Source organism: Eulemur rufifrons, chromosome 30, assembly GCF_041146395.1.
Source record: "Eulemur rufifrons isolate Redbay chromosome 30, OSU_ERuf_1, whole genome shotgun sequence".
Taxonomy (NCBI): Eukaryota; Metazoa; Chordata; class Mammalia; order Primates; family Lemuridae; genus Eulemur; species Eulemur rufifrons.
The window spans coordinates 111,784,248-111,811,097 of NC_091012.1; the positions used below are offsets into that span (position 1 = coordinate 111,784,248).

Below are 26,850 nucleotides of genomic sequence, written 5' to 3' on the forward strand. Positions count from 1 at the left end.
ATTTTTCAATTGCATGTGGATTGACTTCTACTTTAACTTGCTATATGCTTTTCTGTTATTATTGTAGTAGGAATACTTAACATAGTCTATCCATTTAACATATTTTTAAGTATATAATACAGTATTGTAACTCTAGGCACAACATTATGTTATACAGAGATCTCTAGAACTTAATTATCTTGCATAATGCTACATTCTTTTATCTTTTACTTATACCCAATGAGCAGTGGAAGGTTGGGCACTATAGTGAAATGTAAAAAACAAAGAAATAAGGACTTCAATTTGAGAGAAGGAATATTCTCTTTCAGTTAAATCTGGAGATTCTCCTATGCTTTAAAATTATTGTTTCAATGACATATATATTTTTAAATGTAAATGGCAAATAATTTTTAAAGGAGATATTCCTTTTTTTGAAAATTACCTTAAGTTCTAAGACATATTCCTTTTGAAATAAACAGGTTAAATCTGGCTTTTTATCATGAAAGAGTGTGTATGGAAAGGTTGAGAAATAACTCATCAGTGTTTTGTAGTAGTTGTTTGTTTACATCTCATGAGTAATTTTTTTGTTTCTCAGGGAAGGTAGCACACACACTTTTTCCCCATCATGTGAAAAAAGGTTTCCAAATTGACAGCTTAGAGCAACTAAGATGCAGAGACAACAGAACAAAACGTTTTTGAGCCCTTGGAGATTATTAAGAAGTGAATGTTATGGAATGTTGGCAGACTTTGAAGTCTTTCTCTTAAATATTTTTAGCAGCTGCAGGGAAGTTTATATAAATATTAAATATATAACGCCATTTGACAGTTTATTTAACTTGCTTATTTAAAAGGAGAAATCCCCAGATTCTATTGAAACTATACGAACACTACCTCCAGTAGAAGAGACTGCTACGGCACTAGCTTTTATTCTACCTGATTCAGACCCTTCCTATTTGTCTACGAGTAACCTGCCAGAGAAAACCGAGTCTGAAAAGGAGGACTCCTTGCCACCAATGGAACCAGGTAACATTTGCTACTCTCTCTTCTCAGGAGAAATGTGTCTTTTATTCCTATCATTTTCATGTTAAGATGTTTTATCCAATTAATTAAATTTTCTCTTCCTGGTTAGAGCCTGACATCTCTCATTTGAACGAACTCAAATCCAGAAATACCCTTACAAATAGAAAATACTGTCAGTGGCCCTAAGAGTGCCATATAGCCAAAGCAGCATATTTTTATAGAGTAATAGGTAACATACATAGTACCTTCCTTTACTTTATCTCCTTTAAACCCTGAAGTGACTCCATGAACTAGGAAAGAGTTATATTTTTCATTTTACAGATGAGAAAAGCAAGGCTTGGAGAGATCAAGTGACTTGCCCAGTGTCACTCAGTTCATAAATGAAGTGGATAAGATTTGAATGCAGGTCTTGTGGAGTTACATGAAATTCTGTATTTAGGCACTATAGCATAGTGATTAAGAGCATAGGATATGGAGTTAAATTGATCTGGGGTCAGATACCAGCTCAGACATTTACTAACTGAAAGGGGTTTAATAATACCTACCTGAGAGAGTGACAGTGAGGATTAAATGAGATCAGGCATATAAAATACTTATATTGAGTCCAGCACCTCTAGAAACCCCTTAACACATATAGTTATGATTATTATTAACACTTCTACCACACTGCCTATTAGATGAAGATTTCATGCTTAAAATTGTAATCCCAGCTCTTTTGCTATTATGCATCTCTTCTAAATGATTTTGTTTACAGACATTTGTGTATCTTAGATGTGTCTGTGTGTTACTGCAGGGCATATGCTTGGATGATAGGGGCAGGACAAGAAGCCAGGACCAGGAGATGAGAGAGTAAGCAGTAGGTTTGAAATTAAGAAGATAAACCTGGGCATCAGGGATTAAGAACCATGGCACAGATAATTTTTAGTATCTTTGAGATCAGGCATTTAGGCAAAAGTTTGAAGAAATAAAGGATCAGGAACTCAAGCAAGAATTATGGGCCATGGAAATGGAATATAACTATAACTAGGACCTTGCTAATGAGCTAATTTCCTGTATCTGACCCACAACTTTTGTATGTTTCCTTTTGAAATAGGAATCAATGTCTAATGGTGCTTTTCAGCATTGTACATGGGAAAAGTAGTAGATTCTGACAAGTAGTGTATACAAGGAAAAGAGATGTTTATGTTTTGGGGAAAGTTATTTGCCACTTCAAGAAATTTGAATGTGAAAATATACATAATTTTGTAGCTAGATCAAAAGGAAAAGCCATCCCTTATCTTTCTTGTGACTATTTGCTAAAACTCTCTTAATGAAAAGTATTTTGAAAGTTGTAGCCAATATATAGCGTGACTTTTTTAAATCATTTGCAGACTTCAGTCTTTATAATGGAGGAGAAGAGGTCAGGATAGGTTTTGCTGAGAAGGTGCCATTTAAACTAAAATATAAAGGATAATAAAGAGATGGCCATACAAAAAGAATATATGTGTTTCAGGCACAGAAAATTATATAGACAGAGGTTTGGAGGCAGCTTATAAGAAAAGGAGAGATGACCAGTGAAATTTAGAAAGTGAGGGAAAAGGCCTAGGACAAGATGATGATGGAGAAAGAGACAGTGAAAAATTATTCATGATTTTGTACTCCATAAGAGATTTATTCGATTTGAATATTTTTGTTAAGTACAACAGAAAGCAGTTAAAGGGTTTTAAACAGTGGACTGATGTGTTCCAATCCAGTTTACATTTTAAGATGATCACTTCTGCCTCTGTGTGAATTGTATGGAGGCCAGACTAGAAGTAGGAAAAATACTTGTGAGCCTTTTCCAAGAGATGACAATGTTTATGGTGGAGATGGAGAAAAGAGAAGAGGGCAGACTTGAAATACATTTTAGACAAAACCGACTGGACTTGCTAAATGTTAATGAATTACATATAGGCATGAAATAAAGGGTGGAATCAAGGATGATTCCTAAGCAAGAGGATGATTGACAAGTCTGAGGAAGAAATTTAAGAATTGAGCCTGAGATATCTGTGAGACATCCAAGTAAAAGTATCAAGCAGATGGTTGAAAAACAAGCCTAAAGTTCAGAAGAGAACTCTGGACTAGAGATATAAATTTGGAAACCATCAGCATAGAGATGGTATTTAAAATCCATGGAAGTTGGTGAAATCACCTATTAGAGAGGAGAGTCAGAAGAGAAGGGGGCCCAGGACGTAGCCCTAAGAACATCTAATATTTAGAGGGTAGAGGAAGAAGAGCCAGTGAAGAATCCTTCCTCAGCCTTGTCAGCCAGTAAGGTAGGAAGAGAGAAATTAGGACAGAGTAGTATCGTGAATGCAAAGTACTGCTCAGAGGTCAAGGGAAAAGAGCTCCAAGAAGCATCCACTGGATTTGGTATCGTGGAGATTACTGGTGATCTCAACAAGAACAGTTCCAGCGGAAGATCAGGGCAGGAGCCAGAGTGTTAAAAATTGAGGCATGAAGGAGGAATGAGAAAGTGAAGAGGAAATAGGATATGTGGATAATTCTTTTGCATATTTGGTGATGAAGTAGAGCAGAGAAATGAGCTGGCAGCTAGAGGGAGATGTGGGCTCAATAGGAAATACTGGAGCACATTTGTATGCTAATAGATGAGCTAGTAGTCCAGGAGAGCTTGGTAGTGCAGAAGAGAGAAAGTATAACCAAAGGTGCAAAGCTCTTTGAAGACAGGAGGGGTACACAGCAGCCTTTGATAACAGGAAAAATGTCCTACATTTTAACAGGAAAATTAGAACTGGGGTACAAATGTAGGTAATTGATGTATGTTTGCCAGTGAGAAGATCAAGTGGATCAGGTCTGATGACTTCTGTTTTCGCAGTCAAGTCTGAGGCAAGGCCATCAGTTTAAATAATCTACTATATATTTTCCAAACCTATGTTCTCTGCCCTGCCCAATCTATCTTACATAACATTTTCCACGTTAATCTTCTTCAGGTACAATTCACTTTCCATCTGCTCCAGTGTCTTCAGTGACTCCCTGATATTTATGAAAACAAGTATAGATTTTCCCATATAACTCCTACCTGCTTTTCTAGCTTTATATCTGAATAATTTTTTTCTTAATAACCTTCGTTTAGATCAGTAGTCTGCAAACAATGGCCCATGGGACAAATCCAGCCAGCCGCCTGTTTTTGTAAAGTTTTATTGAAATGCAGCCATGCCCATTCCTTTATGATTTGTCTGTGGCTGTTTTCACACTACAGTGTCAGAGGTTAATTAGGACAGAGACTATACAGACCACAAAGCCTAAAATGTCTATCGTTTGGGCCTTTAGATAAAAAGTTCGCTAACCCCTGATTTTGATCAAACTGAGCTATTCAAAGTCTGAGTTAGTAGAAAGAACATGGGCTGTGGAGTGAGACCTGAGATTGACACTGGGCACCAACAGGGTCACTGAAGCTTAGTTTCCTCATTTATAAAACGAGGATATAATACCTTTCTTGTTGTCATGGAATTAATCTAACATATGTAAAAGCATATGTTCCTGGCACATGGTAAGCTTTCAATACACGCTTCTTTCCTCTCTTTCTCTTCTTACTCCTTTGCTCAGATTACTGTTCTGCTGCTTTATTAGGAAGAGGCTTCACTTTCTTCCCCTTGTACCTCCTTCTCTACCTCTCAGAATTCGACTCAGCCTTCCATGTACTTCCTTAGTGAAACCTTTCCTGGTTCCCAACATGGATGTGATTTGTCATTCCTCCATGTCACATGTTTTATATTCCCTTCTAGACTGTATGTTCATTAATAATTAATTACAAATGTATATCAAAATACCTGTTTCATACCTTAAATATAGACAGTAAAAATAAACAAAAAGAATTAGCAATTACTTAAGTTGCTATTCTGCGTATCACCTTACATGGAATAAACACAAATGATTATTTGCTTATTCAATTAAATGGATTTAAAAGGGAGAGATCAGCATGGACTGGCATTTTTTAGTGAAGACTTCATTAAGGAGCTACCATAAAATAAATACACAAGTAATCAACGAAGGTATAGTAAGAAATTGAGAAAAAAATATAAGGTCAAATAGAACTTATGACTTTTAATTATTTGCTTTATGATGTGATGGCCTTGTAATTTTCTATGAAAGGTTCTAGGTGCTTGTACTAGTTATCTCTTGCTACATAAAAAAATGACCCTAAAACTTAGCAGGTTAACACAACAAACATTTGTTTTTTCATACAGTTTCTGAGAGTCAAGGATCCAGGAACAGCTTAGCTGGGTGGTTCTGGCTCAGAGTCTTCCATAGGGTTGCAGTCAGATGGGACTGCAGTTATCCGAAGGCTTTACTGGAGCTGGGGGATCAACTTCCAAGCTCATTCACATGGCCATTGGTGGGAGGCCTCACTTCCTCACTACATAGGCTCCTCCATAGAGATGCTCAACAACGTGGATTCCCCCAGAGCAAGTGATGACAGAGAGAGAGAAAGAAAGCAAGAGAGAGAGAGAGAAAAAAATGTGCGTAACCAAGACAGAAGCTACGAAGCCATTACAATCATGTCTGGTTATTTTATTGGTCATACACACACAGACCAACCTGGTATAATGTACAAGCGAACTACATAGGAGGATGTAGGTCACTGGGGCCCTTCTTGGAACTAGCTATCACAGTGCTCAATACCTGGGTAGTCTTTTCACAAACAAATAGTGTTTGCTTGTCCATGTGAATGAAGCAATTGTTGTCTAATCAGTGTCAAAGTTTTTAAACTTCAAAAAGAGATTTTAAAACCTGTTATCACTCTGAATGAATTCTGTTCAATTCCCTTGACATTAGGTTAAAGGACTTTTTATACCTGCACTTTATATTACAGAATAATTTTTAGTTTTTGTCAGTTGCCTTTCACTTTTCTGTTGAATCTGCATTTCCTTTTCTCCTTTTAATCATTCATATTATTTTCAAGATGAAATGACCAAAGGCAAAGAGATAGAAAATTCTTCAGAAGAGGATTCAGAAAGCCTTGGAGAAACTACTGATGTCTTAAATATGGTAATGATTTCCTATCTATTTATCTAGATGATGAGTTTGAATTTTAGTTCATTGTGTATGTGTATGTGTATGTGTATACTTCCTATACTCTTCTATGCATAAAAGCTGCTTGCTTGTTTTTGTTTCATTTTGTTATTTTTTTAACTAACTTTATTGAGGTATAATTCAAATATAATAAAATTTATTTTGATCCTCACATTATTAGTGTGGCCATTGAGAGTAGACTATATTACTATCTGAACTATTTGGCATTCATTTTATTTGTATATATTTATAATGTTTAAATATATAATCATATAATCATGTATATAGTTTTATTATTTTTAGAACTTTCATTTTTATTTATTTCAGACACATATGATGAGCCAGAATTCCAATGACAAGTCATTAAAATTAGCACCAGTTCAAAAACAAAAGGTATAATGCAAACATTTAATATCATTATGGTGGGTAAGAACTGTTTAATTTGGGTGGGAAAGTTTCTGGAAAGAACACAAGAAAGGTAAGCATTTGTGTACGTTGGAATTTAAAAGACAGAGGAATACAATGTAAATAACCCCCATTTTGGCTTGTTCTGTTGGTATGTATTTTCTGTGATGCAACAAAAGTGGTAGAGTTTTATTGCTGAAATTTGCTCATTGGGATCACTAACAAGTTATAATAGCCATATATTTCTTTCTGTCAAGCAATAGATTATGATTATAGGTCTGATGTATAGGAAGAGGCTACTGTTTATTGATAGAGTGGCTCTCTGACTTTGGTTGAGTATGACTTTGAGTGAGTTACTATGCTGCTGTTAACTGGATGTTATTGATTATTTTCTAGCTCTAAAATTTTGTGATTTTAGTGAAAATATTTCATAATTACTTTTGCAATTTTTGGATTAGACTTTAATTTATCAAGTAATTGATAGCATAAAAACAAGATTAAAGTAAACATTTGGAAATTAGAGACCATTCATGGGTGAGAAAGAGAAACCTTTAACAACGAATAGTAAGAGGATGGAATTGTGGTTGTGGTTGTGGTTTTCACAACCCTGGAGACAAAGTCCTGTCCTGAAATCTTTTGCTTTTTCTGGCTTTAAGGACCAGTGGGATGAAAGGATGTGGGGTTTGGGGATTAGGAAAATAAATTGGAGAACGTAAATTGAGGGAAGAAGGCTACTAATAGACATTTAATTTCTATTTGTAGTGCCTTTGGTGCATTTTGAAGTTAAAAATCTTTAAAATCAAAGCCACTGAAACATAAGAAAATCTTGCTAAATTATAAAAGTTTAGAGCCAGTCCTCATTAGTCCTATCTATATTACTGAGAGGCCTGGTGAATACCAGCATTCCTTTTTTTTTTTTTTTTTTTTGAGACAGAGTCTCACTCTGTTGTCCGGGCTAGAGTGAGTGCCGTGGCGTCAGTCTAGCTCACAGCAACCTCAAACTCCTGGGCTTAAGCGATCCTACTGCCTCGGCCTCCCGAGTAGCTGGGACTACAGGCATGCACCACCATGCCCGGCTAATTTTTTGTATATATATATTTTAGTTGTCCATATAATTTCTTTCTATTTTTAGTAGAGACGGGGTCTCACTCTTGCTCAGGCTGGTCTCGAACTCCTGACCTCAAGCGATCCACCCGCCTCGGCCTCCCAGAGTGCTAGGATTACAGGCGTGAGCCACCGCGCCCGGCCACCAGCATTCCTTTGAATATGAGAGAGCTATTCTAACACAGTTGTGGAAGTTCAGTAAATGTTGACTGACTTTTTGACTAACTGTACTTCCAAGTGGACAGCTTTCCTATCTTTCCTCTGGGCTCTGCCTCTTCTGAGCTGGTTTATTGTGCTAGGGAAAGAAAGGCACATACATTTAGAAATCAATTCTGGCAGCTGGGCCTGTCTCCCTTAGGGATCTTGAAAGAATCATGACTTCTTAAAGAACAAGACCTAGAACAAATAGAAAAGGAAAGCACTTCCTCTAAGCTGATGTACACTTTGTACTTCATGTAGTCCTTTCAAGTTTTGGCCCGCCCAGGCCTACTTTAGTGAATAAAAAAAGATTTGTTATACTATTTCTATATATTTGCTTGTTAATTTTTAACTTGTCCTGTTTTAATAATTTTTTTGGCAAAAAAAATGAACCTTTTCCTATGCCTAGCACTCATTACAATTTATGCAGTTTGATTTAGTGAGGTTTTACTATCCAGAAACCCAAATCCATCTGATATTTGAATCCATTAGTTTGTAGAATTTAGGCCAACAATTTGGTTTTACCCTGTGTTGTCCAATAGGAAATTAATTTCATATTGTTAATGTATCATCAGATTTCCACATTTGATTTCATAATTTTTTATACAAATCTTATATTTTACCCTTAGTATTTTTTCATGTATACAAAGTAATGTTTTTTGTGTACGTAAATTATTATAATTTAAGAATTTAATAGATAGGAGAAAGAGGGTCAGAAATTTAAAAACCCAATAAAGATTTTGTTTAGAAAAAAGTATATTAATTATGCATTAGTTTATAGATAAAAACGATTTCATGTGCAGTTTTTATTTCAGTTTTTCTTCTAGAAATAAACTTATTTTTAAAATTGTTTACATTTTTATTTTCTTTAATTTTGTGAATTTTATAAACTCAAAAGACAAATCAAAATTTGAAAATTAGAAATGGTAGGGAAGGTGGAAAAAATTATTCTGAGCTGCACTACATGCAAGAGAAATATACATTTTTTAATACCATCTTGCAAAATCTGTCTGGAAATGAGTTTTGTATAAGGATTGATTCATATTAAGAAAAGGGGCAGAGAATAAATGTTGATGGTATTGTGATTAATGGCAAAATTAAGGCAAGTAGTAAGACTTGAAAGTTAAACAAAAGCACATACATGTTACTAAATCAAAATTAGATATATCATAGACCTAGAGAGTGGTATAAATTCTCCCTAAAGAAAACAATACCTCAGCAAAATGTCTGGTAAAACTGGCTACTTTAATTCTCCTAGTGAAACTTTGTAAAATCTTGGCAGTAATTTATAGTAGATAAGTTACCTTTGTCAACTAATAGTAGTATGACAATTACTTCAAAAATTTACAGAAACAAGAAACAATTGAGAAACCGATGCAGCATACAGCTGATACTGAAACTGATGATAGTAATGAATATGAAGAGATGTCAAAAATGAAAGAAAGTAAAGCATTTGAACAACATGTGGCAAAGGGGATATTCATGATGCAAGCAGCTGCGACCATGGAATCATTTTCAGATGAGGAAGTAGGTAATGACTCAGGCGAGGCGGGACCTCAGACTGACACCGATGGAGAGGGTTTGCAAAAAGAGATATTTAGACATGAAAATAAAAGCGGTATTGATCAACTTGATGGTAAGGAAATAGAAAAGGAAAGTGATGGAGGATGTAGTCAGAAGGATTCAGAAGCAGAAAAAAGAGTCTCTGAGAAGGAAACTAAGCTGGTGAAAAGAGCAGGTCTGAAGGAGATAAGAAAAAGGGAAGAGAATACAAAAAGTATTCGTTCATTCTTTGACAAATTACCAGATAGAAATGTGGATACTGAGAATGAAGAAAATAAAGATTTTGTTAAGAAAAGGAGAAGTAGCAGGCAAGATGTGGTTTTTGACAGTCAAAGAGAATTGATAGAAGAGCCAGACAGTTACGTGGAAGGTGAAAGCGAGAGTCAGCAGGGTATAGCTGATAGATTCAAGCAGCCTGAGTTGATAGAATTTAGTAGTGGAGAGAAAGAGGATGATGATGTGCAAACTGACCAAAGCATGTGGTATAGCAGAAAATTTATTAAACAAGGAAGTGAGGAAGAAACTGAACCCAAAATACCCAAAGTCATGGCAAAATATGATTTTAAGTGTGACCACTTGTCAGGGATCCCAGAGGAGCAGAAAGGAGCAGAGGATTCAGAAGGAGGCCAATTAGAGGAGCAAGAGGTAGAGACACAGGAGGAGAATGTGGAGGTGCATGGAGGAAGAAAGGAGGCAGCAGAGTACCTGTCAGATGACCTTACAGACAAAGAAGAGGTGAGTGAAGGCGAGGGAGAGTCAGGGGGAGAGGCAGAGGACTGGCCTGAGGGTGGAGGGGATGGGATCTGCGAGGTGGGTAGTTCAGGAGTGGAGCAGCCGCAAAGGGATAAGGGGGAGGAGCAGAGAGAGAAGGACAAGGGAGGAGGAGAAATGGAGAGGCTGGGTAAGGAAGAGAAGGGCCTAGAAGAGGAAGAGGAATGGGAGAAGAGGGATGAGGAAGAACAGGAGAAAAAGAAGAGGGAACAAGGCCATCAGGAAGAAAGAAACCAAGAGATTGATGAAGGAGAAGGGGAAGAGCAAGGAGAGGGGGAAGAAGAGGAGGAGGAGGAGGAGGAAGAAGAGAAAGAAGGAGGAGGAGAAGAAGAGGAGGAGGGAGACAGAGAAGAGAAGGAAGGGGGAGGTAAAGAAGAAGAGGAGGAAGAAGCAGAAGGAGAAAGTGAAAAGGAAGGAGAGGAGGAGGAAGGAGAAGAGGGAAAGGAAGAAGGAGAGGTGGAAGGGGAGGAAGGAAAGGGAGAACAAGAAGAAGAGGAGGGGGAAGGAGAGGAAGAGGAGGAGGAAGGAGAGGGGGAAGGGGAAGAAGGAGAGGGGGAAGGGGAAGATGAAGGGGAGGAACGAGAGGGGGAAGAGGAAGGAGAGGAAGAGGAGGAAGAAGAAGAGAGGGAAGGGGAGGAAGAAGAAGAGAGGGAAGGGGAGGAAGAAGAGAGGGAAGGGGAGGAAGAAGAAGAGAGGGAAGGGGAGGAAGAAGAGAGGGAAGGGGAGGAGGAGGAAGGAGAGGGAGGAGGGGAGGAAGGAGAAGTGGAAGAAGAGGAAGGAGATGAAGGAGAGGGAGGAGGGGAGGAAGAGGGCCTGGAGGAAGAAGGAGAGGAGGAGGAGGAAAGAGAAAGGGGAGGAAACAGGAGGCATGGAGAAGAGGAGGAAGAAGAGGGGAAATACCAGGTCATAGATGAGGAAGAGAATGAAAGGCAGGAAAAGCAAGGTGAAGAAGAGGAGTCAAAAAAAGTAAGCAAAATAAAAGGATCTATGAAATATGACAAACATAGAACATATCAAAAGAAGTCGATTATTGACACAGAGGGAAAGGGGAAAGAGCAGAGGCTCAAAGTGCCGGCACAGTCAAAACAACATTTAAAAAATGGGCCATCAGGTTCCAAAAGATTCTGGAATAATGTATTACCACATTATTTGGAATTGAAGTAACAAACTTTAAATGTGGCCTGATTATGGCCAGCTGATTAATTTGAACACCTTGCACATAATAGGCCCTCATTATATTTTATTAAATTAATTTTATGTCATGGTTATTTTATATGTGGTAAAAAAAACTGATGCCAGTTGTGTTAAAGGGTCAAAGACAACAGTAAGCACTAGTAAATTTTGCCTCCTCTTAAACTAATATCTTGGTGTATTGTCCCTTGAAATTATAAATCTGTAACTAGAATATATTGAAAGGTCGTATCAGATAATTAATGTATATTTCTCATTAAAGACAGATTAGGAAATAAGTGTGACTATAAGAGTATTTTGTTTTTATACATAGGTCCATTTAAAAATAGCACAGATCCTAAGTGCTATACAAATTTCTAATTTCTTATAAATATGTTAGTACATTTTTTCAGTCTATGATTATAGTTTATAACTACTACCTAGAATAATTTTATAAGAATGGGTGATATTCTAAAGCTAACTTGAGGCATTCACATTTCAAAGAAATAGTGTTGTCTTTTTATCTTTTTTGTGTCATTTTTGCAAAAATCAACAAAGTGGTACCTGTGTTCAAAACTTAGATCCTAATAATGTGGTCTCTTTTAGTTACTATCTAGGCAGATGGCAGTATATCTAATGGAGATTAACGTAAATGTGTATGTAAAACTTTAGATATTTATCCTCTAGGCAAAGCTACTCAGTGGGCCTTAGTTTCCTCTGTAAAACAGAGTGGATGAGATAATATGATACCTGTAGTCCCTTCTAACTCTTAGATTCTTTTCATTTTGACAGGCTGACTTACTCTGTCATTTTTGTTATTTGCATAAGAAATTTTTTAAGGAAGAAAAATTACACTTTAAAATTAATTTAGTTTTCTATACAATTTTGTTCTTCATTCTTGAAAAGTTGTGGCAGCTTTAATGTCTCTTGTCTTCTGTAATTCTGTATTTCTAAACTCCTATAATTTCCAAGCTTTAACGTACTATCAAACCTTCATTTCCAGTATCTGTTATGTGTCCTCAATGTATTCTTCATTGACTATTTTGTAATTCTCAGTTTGTCTGTTGCTTTTCAGAATGTTTCAAGTAAAATAAAAATTAAATGTATACAGTCAGTAATTGTTTGTGAAAAGATAAACTGTCTAATATTAGATATTGAATTTTAGAGAGACTAGATTTCCACTTGAGTAATTTCTATATTCCCTTAAAATTTTCATTGTGTATAATGCAGCTAGTTTGTTAGGCTGTTGTTTATTCAAGGCTCCCATTTCAATTGATTTCCTTTCCCAGTACCTTTCATAGATCTTGGTCATGAGGAATTTCTTATACTTAACTTTTATCAAGTAGGATTTTGATAGTAAATTTCCTGTGAATTTGTCTAGTTGAATTCTTTGCATATTTGATTCTCTGAGTAAGAAAGAACATGAGGAAAAACACTAGAATCATACAAAGTGAAGAATTTCCTAGGAGCAATTGTAAATTTTCTCTCAACTGCAGGGATCTCTGGTAGCTTCCCCTAACTAACTAAATATACTGATTTGGCATTGCAGTGCTTTATCAAATACTACCACGTTCATTAAGTACTATAGTAGAATAGAATTAATACTATGATACAGTGTATGTACAAAACATGGTTATTTAAAAAGACTTAAAATTATCAAATAAGATAAATGACAGACATGAAATTCATAAAGAAAAAACCTTCAGGGAGATGAGAAACTCATCAGCTCAAGTTATTAACATAAAATTGTGGGTATTCATTTTTCACTGAAGAGATAATCAGCCAATACTGAAATGATGTCCTAAAATGTGCCCATTTAAGTATTTGAATTGGTCTAGATGTTTATTTTCATATAGCATTTCTTCACATTTTCCTGGCCAAAATTTTTTTTTGTACTCTTTAGAAGTAGTGGTTCATGCAAGCACAGAACACTGGCCTAGTCACTTTGAGACCAGGCCTCTACTTCCAGATTTGTATTTTTAAGCTCTCTGAACTTGGAACTGTTTTGCAGGCCTCAGTTTCTTCATCTGGAAAAGTGTAGAACGAGAATGGTAACCTAAGTGATTCTACAGGAACAGTAGTTGTTCATTACCAACTAGAGCTTTGTCAGACCAGAATTTCTGCTCTTTCCTTTAAAAAAATCTTGAGTCTAGTCACCAAAAGCATTCCACCTTCAAACTAACTTGCAATTATACTAAAGCAAGCAGTTATCCTAAACTAAGCATACCGACTTTCTGTGTCCACTGTTAAGTGAACATTTATTTAGTCACATATATGGCAGGTCTAGTACTCTCTAGAAGTTTATAGGGAAGAGGTTATTGCTGATTAGCAGTGGACTAGGGGGATAGAAGAACCAGATGTTGCCAGACTTTCATGAACAGAAGTGATTTACTTTATATATCTTAGGAGAGAAAGAAAAGGAAGTTTAAGAATGAGACCAATTTGTCCCTTCTGAATTAATACTTGGTTACATAGATTAAAATAAGTGGTTCCTTCTTTATTGTCCCCATCTGCTGGATGTTCAAGCTTTTACTATAGTTTATCACTGATCATTACTGAGGGAAGTGTCAGTTGTATATGTAGAATCCATTGAGTTACAGTTTCCTAATGAGGACTCTGGCAGAAAAAGACTTTAAGGTAAGCTACAAAGGAGTACCTACCACAGAAACATCTGCTGCTGCTGAACAGCAGCACTTGAGGTGAGTGCCATTGAAATGTCTTTTGTTATTTCACTATATAGAGAAACTTGCTATACACATATATATCAAAAATAAAATGCAACTGTGGAGGAAAGTGCTGCTATTCTTCCTTCATTCTTTCTGTTGGGAAAATCGAGTGTGATATTGTATGCCCAGTACCTGCCACATAACTTAATATTTGGTACATATTATTCATTCGACATTTATGTACCAAATACCAAAAAAAGGACAGAAGCTTCCCCAAGTCAGGTCAATTTCAAGAAGTGAGGGCAGCTTACGGTCAACCTCCTGTGGCCCTCTTACCTGTCAGGGACTTTAGATATAGATTTCTCAAAAGATCACCAGTTGAAAGAAGTCCCTGTGGCTCTGCCTTAACTATGTCTTAATAATTCCCTTTTGTTTCCTGATACCCTATGCTTTTAGTCATGGCTGCCCAAAGATAAAAGATCTGAAAACAAATCTATGGCTTTTGTCCATTAAATCCCTTAATTAATGAGAAGAAAATGGTTTTGTGTTTTGGGTATGCAGAGAGTAAAATATGGTTCCTAATCTCGAATTCTTAGGCCATTTCCACAGGCTGAGCAGAAAATTTCCTAATACTATAGGGTATTTTAGGAGTAGAACTTTATCTGCCACAGAGAAAGGTTAGGAAAGGACTTCCGAGCAGTGAGTAGTGAACTCCAACTGAGTCACATCAAGTAAAACTTAACCAGGCAAAAGGGATTGAGGGGAAGGGGGCTTTCCAGGCTGATGGGAGTCATGGGGGTGTTTTGGTGTGACCACAGCGTTGAGTATACTTTGGTCCTAGATAGAGAGGCAGAGGGCCTTATATGTCTATAAAAGATGTTAAACAAAAAGAGTAAGTTGACTACTCTTGGGTTTTTGTAAGATCATTCTGGCAGCAGTATGAGGGTGAATTGGAAGGGGACAGGACCAGAGTCTGGAATACCAGTTAGGAGCCAGTTATAGTAGACCAGGCAAGGATTGAAGAGGGCTTGGACAAGGACAGTGGGGATGGAGAGATGGGGGCATGTGGTATTGAGAGACATTCAGGAATAAGATGGGAAGGCTTTAGTAAAGAGTTGTAGCTGGGAGGGAAGAGAATGGCTAAGTGTTTCTTGTTTCTGGCCTAGAGAACTGAGGGGGAATTAGTGCTATTCAACAAGATTGAGCATAGGGAACTGGGAGCAGGTTTGGGAGATGGTTTTGGACTTGTAGATTTTAGAAATCTGTCTGCAGGAGATATTCAGTAAGCAGATACATGTATGGGTCTGGAGCTCAGGGGAGATTGCTGAGTATTTCCAGCTTATGTCATTAAAACTGGATTTGAATGAAAGGAAGCATTCCTATTGCAAAGAGGATGAGAACTGAAGACAGAATTCAAGGAAACATCAGTAGGTAAGGAGGAGGTTGAGAAAGTGAAGTCTCAAAAGGAGTGGGGGCAGAACGCTTACTAGCAAAGAGAGGCACCGCCCAAGCCAAGGAAAAGATTTCAAGGAGAAAAGATTGGTAGCAGCTGCGGAGAGAGCCTCTGGGATGTGGCCTAGTGGAGGGCCAGGGGCAGAGTCCACATTGCCAGGAAAGAATGAGCTGCGGGAAGTCTGTTTTGCAGAGAAATAGAATCAGAACTAAACTTTGAAAATTAAATATCAGTTATAGAGCGCTACTGGCACAATTCTCAGTATAGGAAGGGAGATGTATTAATATCTTCTAGAGACTTTGGTATTCTGGGAAAAAAATCTTTAATTTTTATTTGCAGTTAATGTATAAATAAGAATAGGATGTTATCAATGTGAACTTAGGAATCAAAAGAAGAGTCTGCAATGCTTTAAACATTAGTGAGGGAAGGAAAAAGAAAACAATTATGAGGACAGCCATTATGATTTTCAAATTATTTGGGCAGGTTTGGGAATAAGCATGGGTTCTGGAGTCATAGACCTGAATTCAAATCCCAGCCCTCCACTGATTAGCTGTGTAGTCACCAGGAAAAGTTTTTGTTGTTTTGTTTTTGATCTTTCTGAGTCTTATTTCCCTCTTTTAATGAAAGAGTGGATCTTTTGATAATTAAATTACTTAACACATGAAACACGTTATAGGCACTCAGCAAATGGTAACCGGTATCACTCTAATTATCCTCTCTGATCACACCAAGGCAGATGCAAAGCTACACTCATGAATCTCCAGGTCACCAGTTGGCATGCATGAGTTTTGTCCTGTGAATTTGACTTGTGTTTAAATACAACATAATAACCAAAAATAAATTGGTTTATGAAAATAGATCTGTGGGAATAACGTGGATTAAAATACTGATGACCTCTAAGTATGAGGTGAAGTGAAACTCTACTGTTACACACCATACAGGTGTCAATAATGCCCCTTAACATTTAAAGCATAATGGGATGCTGATTGCACTCATGAGGTTAGACTAAAATTTAGGTGTTAGTGCTGTCACTAAACAACAGATATCCCTCTGTGTCCTAATGTTGTTATCAAAATAAATAAAAAATAATTAACACATAAAGCATAGTCATGGATCATGTATTTCTTTAAGTACAACAAGGAACTAAATTTTGTAAGGAAAAAGGGGGGGCAAATAGTAAAGAGTAAATCTGAAAATGAGAATAAAAATGCCTACCAGCAAGATGTTCTGTACCCTGAACATTACATTCATTTGTGCAGGCCTGCCTATCAGAGTCAAACTGGAATGTATTCATTGGTGAAAACACAGAATTAGGAATGAAATGAGGGAGTGGTTCCTAGAAAGAAGGAAGAGTTAGAGATTATAAAATAATATCATTACTAGCCAAGAATTTGGAGGTCATAACTGGCTGCCCATGGTGTGGTCTGGCCCACAGAGTATTTTGTTTTGTATACACAGTGTTTTTTAAAAATTTGAATTGGTTGCCAACATTGAAATATCGGGAGAGTTTACATTTTAAAACTGTTTCTCAGACTTCTCTTGGACAGCCTGAAAGTCTGGGAGTATCGTGCTTGTGGGCAGCCCTGGCCTGAAGCTGAGCTCAGGCTGTCCTGGTTCTCATTGCTCCTTCTCACAGGCACGCGGCCTCCTTCTTCCCTCACCTGCCCTAGCTGCCGGGCTCCTGGCTTAGAATAAAAGGATGTGTAGAAGAGGTAGAACAAATAAGTGGACATTTTAAAAGAACCATTTCTAATGATAAGATCTGAGACATTATGGCAAAAAAGTCCAAGTTTTTTTGTTTTTTGATAGTCCTCAATGCATACTAGGAAATCTATCTTTTTATGAAATAAAAATCACTTATATTTAAATATAAATATATAGTATTTTTTCATGTTATTTTTCTCTGTAAATAATTTTTTAAATCCTTACACAAACCCTCCAAGGTAGGTGTTGTTAATGTTATTTTCTTGTTTAACAGACAGACTGTAAAGCACATTTAATTAGGTGCTGTGCTCAGGCCGTGAGTGATTAGAGCAAGGCTTGGAAAGCAGTGTTTAGTCCTTTGTATCTAATACCTTTTCCAATCCCTACTATGACCTCAATGATATCCAGTGTAGTTAAAACATGGACTTACATGTTAACTTTTCCTGTCCTAAAAAAAAAACCTTGAAATTGAGATTTTAAAGTATATTTTTCCTATCTGATATTACCTAAATATAAAGTTTTATGGTATATTAACCTATTTGGAAAACATTTCCTACCCTATATGACATTGAGACATGTCATATATCCAGAATTATAGCATACAATTTCATGTTTTATAGTTTTGGGTTTTTTTGTTTTTGTTTTCACTTTAAAAAAAACTGTAATACACACAAAGTACCTATCTTGTACATGTATAGCTCTATGTATTATTCACAAACTGATCACACCCATCACAAACTGATCAACATCCAAATCAAGGAAAAGCACAATATCAGCTCCCCCAAAAGCTCCTCTTCAACCCGCTTCAATCATTTCCCATTCCCCACCCCAGCAATCTCTAGTTCTTAAAGCATGCAGTGTAATTGTATTCTTAACCAAACTGAAACCTCAGGAGGAACCTTTGCTTTCTTGATCTTTCCCATAAGAAATATAAAAGTGTTGCCCTGAGCCAGACCAAAGACTGCAGCTCACTGTGTCCTGTCTGACCAATAAAACAAGGGCCCTTTTGTGAGAGGTCAGGCCCACTCACTTTTTTTTTTTTTACTGTGGTCCTAACACAAGGCATGTACTTGACCATTCCAGACTATCTTTGCATCTTGTATGATTCTAGTGCCAAGAATGTACTTAAACTTTACCCTTTCTTTTTATAAAATGCCAGTATTCTGCCAATCTCTCCCAAATTGTTTCAGTTTGAAGGTAAGTACTTTCTGTGATTTAAAGTAGTTGTCCAGATGTGTATAGAATAATTTTAAATGTGCTTATTAGTAAGTGCAGAGTGCTGTACTAGATGATGTGATTTCTAGTGAAAATGTCATTTTCTAATAGCTTTCTGAGATTTAGAAAATGATATAGTTCTAATAGTTCTTCATTGTTACAGATTTTCTTATACTTAATAAGTAAAATTGTAGTTCATTATAAGAGTTGAGTGTTTTGATGATTTCCAAACTAAGGTAAAACCCCAAGGTTCTTTTTATAATACCATTTTATCCTATGGTTACATGAATAACTTGGTTAACAAGACCGATTGGAGTTGACCAAAGTGCTAGATTATCCAAGCTCTCCATAATTAAGGACTATGTGGGAACACAGCTCACTGACCCTCTCTCTGTGAGACAGAGGGGCATAGTATAAAATTCTATGTCTCAGGAGCACTGTTCTTCCTAATAGCCTTTCATTTATGTATATTTATGAATATAACTGTTTATGAGTCATAAGTCTTAAATCTAGTAATCTTGCTTCCCTTTCCCTTTCAAAGTAAAGTTGTCTCTGATAAGTTTAGCTACCCATAATGTGCATCTGGCTAGGCGTAATATACAAGTCACTTAGAGGGGACATCATGCAGAAACAAAGAACGCTTCAGAAGTTATTTGGTAAATGGTAGCTGCCTCATGGTTAACCCTACCCAGCCTAACCAATCATCCTTTGAGATAGCCGTCTGCCCTGGTTCATGTTCCCCTCTCATGTTCCCTCTCTTGCATACACTGTCTCATAACCTTGGATTAACCTAAGTCAAGTTCTCCCAAAGTGGCTTCTGAAACTTTTTTAAATCTCAAGGCCTTACTTAGGGATTGCCTGGCCTCAGGGGGAATGCTGTTAGGTCACACCCTTGGTGCTACTGGCCTGAGGGTGCCATTTATATTTATTACTAAGGTGTGCCATATAAACATATCCTTTCCTTAGCCTGAACTCTCCCGTTTTGTATTTTTATCAAAAGAAAGGTGAGTTTATTAGAGGCATTGTTTTCCAACCACCTACTAAAGATCCTGTTGGGTATCAGGCTTTATCCTTAGCCAAACAGCCACTAGGAAGCTGACCACCAGAAGCTAGTTACAGTGTTGAAGGGGATATAAAGGGTGTATATGATCTGAATCAAATATTACCAAGATGGGCTTTGTACAAACGTTATTCAAGGGAGTGAATGACACTGATTACTGCCTCGCCTATCTTAGAGGCTATAATAATTTTAGTGAAGCGTATGAATGAAAAGCATGGGGGGAAATCCATTAAGGAACCTAATCTCTTAGTGATAGTCAATAAGAGTATTTCACCAAAAATATGAACTAAAAAAAATCTGAGGTAGAATAAAGGCTAAAACTAATATTTTTTACGTATACTTAATAAGCATTGCATGATTGGCTGTCAGTCTATCAAATCTATAGACAGGCTGTTTTATAATTTGGATTAGCTGGCCAGTAGCCAGATAGACCTCTGGTTTTCCCTCTACTTTTAATAACCAAGAGCAAACCATTTAAACTATGTCCCTTTATCTTTTTCTGGAATATAAATAATTATACTTACCTCTCTCATGACTATCAGTGAATTATACCTCTAAAGTGATTCTAAATCCCTGTTTTGGAAAATGAACATAATATATAGATATGATTGTTATAATGCTACAATAGACAGAAAGTTTTTTAACTTTTATCAATTTTAAAAGCACTCTTTGAGACAGCCAAGAAAGCATATTTAATTTTTTTTACATTTTAACCTTGCTATAGGTGCTCATAGAATTTTGGTAATTCTAGTTGTTGAAGTAGAACAGCATGCATAAAATCCTTGGTAATAGAGTAACTTGATATTCAACATGGATTATGCAGTATTTTATTTCTTTGACTTCAACATTTGAATTAATATTCTATGTGTTCTTTGAGATGGTAAAAATTATCTCTATTTTTACAAAAGAAAATCTTACTCTTCTCTGATGATCAATTTTGTCACAGGATTTCGAATTTTCAGAAACTGAAGGATTAGAACTAGAAGATGTGGATGAGATTAATTCTGAAAATCTGGAAGGCGAGATGAAATCTGTGGGAGATGATAAAAATGTTTCTTCAGGTGACAACAGTCAAACAGAAGAGACAGAAAGAACTGATGACAGCTCAGCTAAAACCAATGAAAAGGTATGATGATAGATGCTTAAATCCTGAGATCCTGCCTAAGAGAGAGCATATGGGTCTCCTGGTTCCTGCAGAGGGCAGATTCCAACTTCCTTCAGGAGCAGAAATACTTCTATGAATAACTTCACTCATGTGCCATAGGCAAAGCTTTGGCTAATTTATGAATCAGGCAAACTTTGTTTCTAGCATACTTTCTACACTGCTTGGTAACATTCTGTTTTCCACACGTGTAAGTCTACTGGTATGGGTCAGGAGAGTATATTGTTGGGAAATTAACCAAGAAGTTATGCACCCAGTCCTTGAAATGCTGAAAATGCAAAGTTAGGAGCCCTGGTGCTGGTGACAGAAATGGGATGCGTATGTGTATGCATACCTGCACATATTTACGTGTGTATGGATGAATGAAAGTTGGTCACAGCAGTATCTGATGTCATCAGTTCCTCAGATATGCAGTCTAGACAAAAGTATGTACGGGAGGACTAGGAAAAACTATCACTGAGGAAGCAAAAATCATCCTGAAAGTGGAGTTAAGGGTGTCAAAAACATAATCTCTTCAATTTGGTAGTTTTGCCTGAGAGTGACCTGCTAGGAGATAGTTGGTAGGTTGGAAATCATTCGTTTGCTAACCCTACTCTGGATTAATTTCAGAGGTGTGGAATTCCAAAACCCAAACTGAATGATTTTGTACTGATTCATTTTCATTTTCACTTTTTGTACCTCTCGTGCAGAACACTGAGTTAGTCATACCTTCTAGTTAATGAAACATTCTCATCATTGGTCTGTGCAAAGCTCTTCCCTCTTGTTTAAATTTATTCCCTTTTAGTCTCATTCCCCTTCCTCTTTTCTCTAACATAGACAGCCACTGAAACATATTTGTCTTCTTATTTGAGTGTGTACTTGTAAAACATGTATTGTTTTGTGTGCATGTATTTTTAATTTAAAAAATGGCATTATGCCATAGAATTCATTCTCTTTCTTAATTCCTCCTTTTTCCGAGATTCCTTTCTCTCACTGAGAAGAGAAAATGGTCTAGCAGTTATTGTTTTCCTTCAGAGGGAAAAAATGATTCTGTTTATAGGGAACTTTTTGAGTTAGGGTGGTACCTCAGATTCTTTAACATAGAAATCATTAAACACCAATTTGACAATGTAAAGTGTTGCGACATTTCATATACCAGTTAGCATTCCTGAATCTTCTTTGAGGAGAATTCTTGAATCATACATGTTTTTTTTTATCACACAATTTTAAGCTAGGAAGACATTTACAATCAGTCAGCATCTAAGGCTCCTCATTTTATAAGAGCCCAGGAAAGTGAAGTAATTGCCACGTTTATGTCATTAGCTAGAAGCAGACTCTGGAACCCTGCTTAAAAATCAAGACTAAGTTCTCTAGCACAGCACAAATATATTTTTTGTTATATTGCTTTTTTATTGTTTATAGGAAGAAAAAGTCTGCCAAGAGGAACGGGCCATTTGTGAATACAATGAAAATCCAAAAGGTATGAGCACGTTTGACTTCAAAAGCATATTTTTTAAAAGGCTAGATACATAACATACATACATACGTACATACATATATGTGCTGTAATTGTGTCATTTTAAGCTTACACAGATATATCCCGTTTTATACTTTTTACTCTCACATGGCCCTCGTGACAAGCTATGAACTATGTGACACAGGCTTATTTGTTCTTATTTATAACCGCCACAGCTTCTTCACATACAAATATTCACATTACTCATGGCTACTCACATATCAGTATTAAGTGATTTAGGACAACTGTTTTACAACCTTGTTTTCCCCCTACTCAACCAGTATTATTAAGTCAGGCTTTTGCCCCAGATCCCAGTTTATATCTCTGGTGAGCACTGCTCTATCTCATTGCCCAAGTTAGGATGACTGGACTGGCCTGTAGTCACAGTGGCCATCCAGTTATCTCCCTCAGAGCCCAGACCTGAGTCTCTCATCTTACCACAGACATTAAAGAGACATCTTTTCCCAAGCCTAGCTGTTAATGTGAGAGAACAGATGCCTCGGAGTAAAAGAGACTGATTGCCCCTGAGAGCTACATTTTCTAGATCCAAATCATCTGTGTTTTTGCCATACTACTCCCACATTGTGTTTCCATACCATCACACTGTGGTATGCTATTTACTGTATTCTCATTAAAAATAACTGTCCATAATACTAGATATCTGATCCAAACTTAAGCTGAGGGAGAAATAGTTTCTTTAATCTTTTTTTTCCTTCTAACTTCTGCAGAAAGATTAGTTTTAGAATATTTTAGGCAAAATGTTAAAAAATTCATCACCTCTAATTATTAACATATAGCCTAAAGTGTTAAAAAGAAATTAAATATAAGCTTTAAGTAATTGATTATATAAAATTAAAAGCATTTATATGCTTTATAAATATACTTTAAAGATAATTACTCAACTATATAACATGTGGATTAATTTGAAGCACTAAAAAATAACATATCCATTTGAGTACAGAGTTTAATTATAACTAGGCTAATAAAAAAGGTAATTTATATTTTACAGAAGTATTCTCTAATATTTACTAGTACCTTTGTAGCTATATTTGGATACTGGTCATCTAAACATATACAGCATCGGTCAGGTCAGTCTGGACTTTTCACCTTAATTCAACTTTTTAGGAAGTAATGCAGTTATAGACATTGTCCACTACTCCAGTGGTGAGCCCTTTTCATATCAACCTTCAACTCAGAGTTGATAGAGTGTTAATGAAAGCATCAAGTCTTTTCTTTTTTCTCATTAGTTAGAACCAATATTTCTAAATGATCCAATTTTAGGATACATGCGTGATCGTCCAAAGAGCAGTTTTTCACAAATCCTGGAAGGTAATGCATCAACACCAATTAAAGAAATGAAAAAATCCAGCAAGGTAAGTGAAATGAATTTTCTGTTTTAGTGTTAAGACCAAAGTATTGAATTGCTCCTTCTATTTTTCATATGATGATCCACATAATTTAACTCTCTTAATATGACTTTTTATGGCCCATAAACATGTGCAGAATTTCAGGGGATGTTTCACATTTTTAATGTACTAGCTTTCCATTGCTTATTTGCATGGTAATCTTTATTTCAGCCTTTTATTTGTGTTTTTGGTGTATCTCTTGTAAAGTGGCCTATACAGCTGAATTTTCTCTTTGAAATTTTTATCATGCATACCTAAAATCTAAAGCTAATCAGTATTCCTAGTTTTTCCTAAATAATGCCAGGATCTTAGGAGAGTTTTCTCACCTATCACCCTTTCCTTCCCATTTTCCAAGGTGTTATACTGAGTGTTTAAAATTTTTAAACTTCACAAATCATATGTTATTTTTATACCACTTTTCCTTATTCATCATTCCTTTTTACATCTCAGACATCCTTTCTGGAATTCTTATATTTCTTCCTGAAGAAATCTTTTGGAAGTTCCTATCAGGTGTCTATTGATAGTTAACACTTTCCGTTTCTGTTCACTTGAAAATATCTTTATTTTACCATAGTTCTTGAATGACAGTATGGCTGCTTGGCAGTTATGTTTTCTTAGTATCTGCTCCATTGTTGCTGTTTAGAATTTTGCTTTAGTATAATTGCTGATAACTTTGTATATAACCTGTCATTTCTCTCTGGCTGCTTTTTAGATTGTTTGTCTTTGATGTGTTTGAGTTCACTGTGAGATGCTTAGGTGTGAATTTTTTTGTTTTAACTTTCTTAGAATTTATCGTGACCCTTGAATATGAGAGTTTATGTCATTCATATTTTTAAAAATTCTCATTCATTATATATTTGAATATTTCTCTCTCCCCTTTTAAACTCTCATAGTAACTTTTTATTCCTTTGTCCATGTCTTTTAATATCACCTTCATATTTTTCATGTCTAAGTGATATTCTGGGCAATTTCAGGGCTTTCATCAATATCCTAGTTTCTCTTCAGCTGAGGCCTCTCTGCTATTTAACCTATACCTATTGAGTTTTAATTTCAGTGATTACATTTTTCATATCTTAAGTTCTATTTTTGTTCTTTTCTGAAAGAATCTGGTCTTTTAAAAATGGTATCTTGTTTTGTGTTTGTTTTTTATTCCAGTCCTTTAAATAATTTAAGCATACTTATTTTACATTTTGTATTTAGTAATTCCAACGTCAGGCATCCTTAGAAGTCTAAATATGTGTGTTGCTTTGGCTGACTTGCTAATGGTGATTTGTTTCCATATGTGTTTTGAAATTTGGATGTGAGTTTATGTTCAACTGGGCCTTTTTTGTCGAAATCCTTTAAGGCCTGGATTAGAGTAAGTGCATTCATAGAGAATTTGTATTAGCTCTGATGTGACTAAAGAACCATTTTAAGTTAATTTCTCAGTTAAGGGTTTCCCACCCACACTGGTATTGTAAATATGAATCCCAAATTCACATTAGCAAAACATTTTTCTTCTTCACTCAAACACGAGACCAAGAGAGGCATGTTACTTTATCTCTCAATGTTTAAGTGGGCTTATTTAAAAGCATAGTCCTTAGAGGTTCTTCACATTATGTAGGGGTCTCGGTTCCAATTTCTCATGTTTTGTGAGATCAAATCTGTTAAAATGTAAGGGTTCAAGTTACAAGATTAACAAATGCTGTTTCAGTACTTAACCTCTAAGGCTTCCTGCTCCTTCTTCATTTTTTGGTACATAAGGATTTCTCTTAATTTTTTGTGAGATTACCTGCACATTATAAAATTATATTTTTATACTTATTCAGTATTTCTTGCTATTTTATAGTGGCAGAATTTTTCAAGTTGTATATTCCTTCATCATAGCATGAAAAAGAGTTCTTTTGTTTTAATCCATTGACCCTTTTTCCAGACTCTTGACTTTTTGGGTACAAATATTTACCCTCATTGCTGCATTCTATGAAGCTAAAGGTAAGCTGTTACTATTAGTACCGTTTTGATTTCTAAAGGAGCCAAGTCTTCATCTGGTTTTTGTTTCCCATTTTTTTGTTTTTGGCATCTTGTCAAAACCATTATGTGTATTATCACTCTTTAAGAATCCTATTTTCTTTCTGGCTAAATTTTCAAAGCACCTAAATCAAATGAAACTCTTGTCATCATCTTACTTGATCTCTCCTGCATGTGGCCCTATTGGCCACTCCCTTCTTGATATATTTTTCTCCCCTGACTTGTGAGCTGCCTCATTTTTCTGATTTTGCACCTACACACCTTGGTCCTCAGTGCTGGCTTTTTCTCTGCCTGCTTCTCACACTCTGCTCTTCCTCAGTCTCTTATCTTATATTCTTTTTTCCACCTGCCTGAAATCCCTTGGTTATTGGGGCTAGTTTAATCTCCCCAGCTATTGTCTGTATTCTGCATATCCACAGCCCTGGCCTCGCCTGAGAAGCAGCTCCCATGTATATGACTGCCTACTCAGACCCGCAGGGCTCACACAGCCATCATTTGGCAGCACTAACATTTTGCCAGAAGTTCTGATCTACAGGAATGGGGAGGTACGTCCTCCTCCTCCAGAATATTATGATAGAAATTCACTGTAGCTACTGAGACACTGAGAATCAGAGACGGGCCTGAAAATGAGACATCCTGGTTACATTTAACAGTTACAATAAGTAATATTTTCATTTTCATCTTTTTTCTTCTTACAACTCAACGAAGTGAAATACTAAATTTGTTCTTTGAAGAAAAAGATAATATATTACCAAGATGTTGATGGTATTGAAAGTTAAACCCTGAAAGGTCTTGTTTTAGGGTGGAATCATGACTGCACTTTGGTCAAAGAAAAAAGACTGATGAATGTATGTATGGTACCTCATAAAGATATGATGAAATCATGTTCATATTTGTTGAAAATGATACCACCCCTAAATACTATTCAGTGAATGTTTCATTTACTGAAATGAGTTTTGTGTGTGTCTGTGTTTTCTAGCTTTTCGTCTTCAAAAGGATGTCACGGGCAAGCCAGAAAAGTGTGCAGATTATTAATGAGCCACTCCCAGAGAGAAAACCAATAGGAGATCAGATAGCTTTGAAAAGCAATAAGAAAGATGCCAGCCAGAACCACACGGGGCAAAATCAGCAGGCTAATTCACCACCACATACAGAGAGAAGATCAAAATCTTGTATAATACTATAAATAGAAATTTATGTGTTCATGGTCACCAAGCATATTTTAACTTATACTTGAAAATGTTATGACTTCTGAAGGAAAGTTTCTGATAGTAGTCTTTTAAAGATACAAATTAATGTGTTTTATTTGGTTTGAACAGTATGACCAGTTTTGATATTTATTTATGCTAATATTTCTAACAAGCTGTTTCAAAATATGTTTATCTTAAACTCTTCAAGTGTTGTGGCCTTAACTGTTCAG

The 26,850-nt window shown here is 36.2% G+C and overlaps 2 protein-coding genes across 2 annotated transcripts in view; both read left to right on the top strand.

The window, feature by feature from the left end:
• Positions 1-26,616, top strand: part of LOC138378086 (X-linked retinitis pigmentosa GTPase regulator-like) — a 48,375-nt gene extending 21,759 nt beyond the window's left edge. The window contains exons 11-19 of the mRNA XM_069463369.1: positions 831-1,002; positions 5,942-6,027; positions 6,379-6,444; positions 9,109-9,289; positions 9,905-10,056; positions 20,307-20,486; positions 21,924-21,981; positions 23,299-23,390; positions 26,410-26,616. Coding sequence (XP_069319470.1) covers positions 831-1,002; positions 5,942-6,027; positions 6,379-6,444; positions 9,109-9,289; positions 9,905-10,056; positions 20,307-20,486; positions 21,924-21,981; positions 23,299-23,390; positions 26,410-26,616 — 1,194 coding nt within the window. The remainder of the gene's footprint in view (positions 1-830; positions 1,003-5,941; positions 6,028-6,378; positions 6,445-9,108; positions 9,290-9,904; positions 10,057-20,306; positions 20,487-21,923; positions 21,982-23,298; positions 23,391-26,409) is intronic.
• LOC138378087 (cilia- and flagella-associated protein 251-like) lies at positions 10,468-11,256 on the top strand (the record flags this gene model as incomplete). Its single annotated transcript, XM_069463370.1, has 1 exon — positions 10,468-11,256. A coding segment is annotated over one exon (789 nt), but the record flags the coding sequence as incomplete, so codon positions are not given.
• Positions 26,617-26,850: the final 234 nt, after the last annotated feature.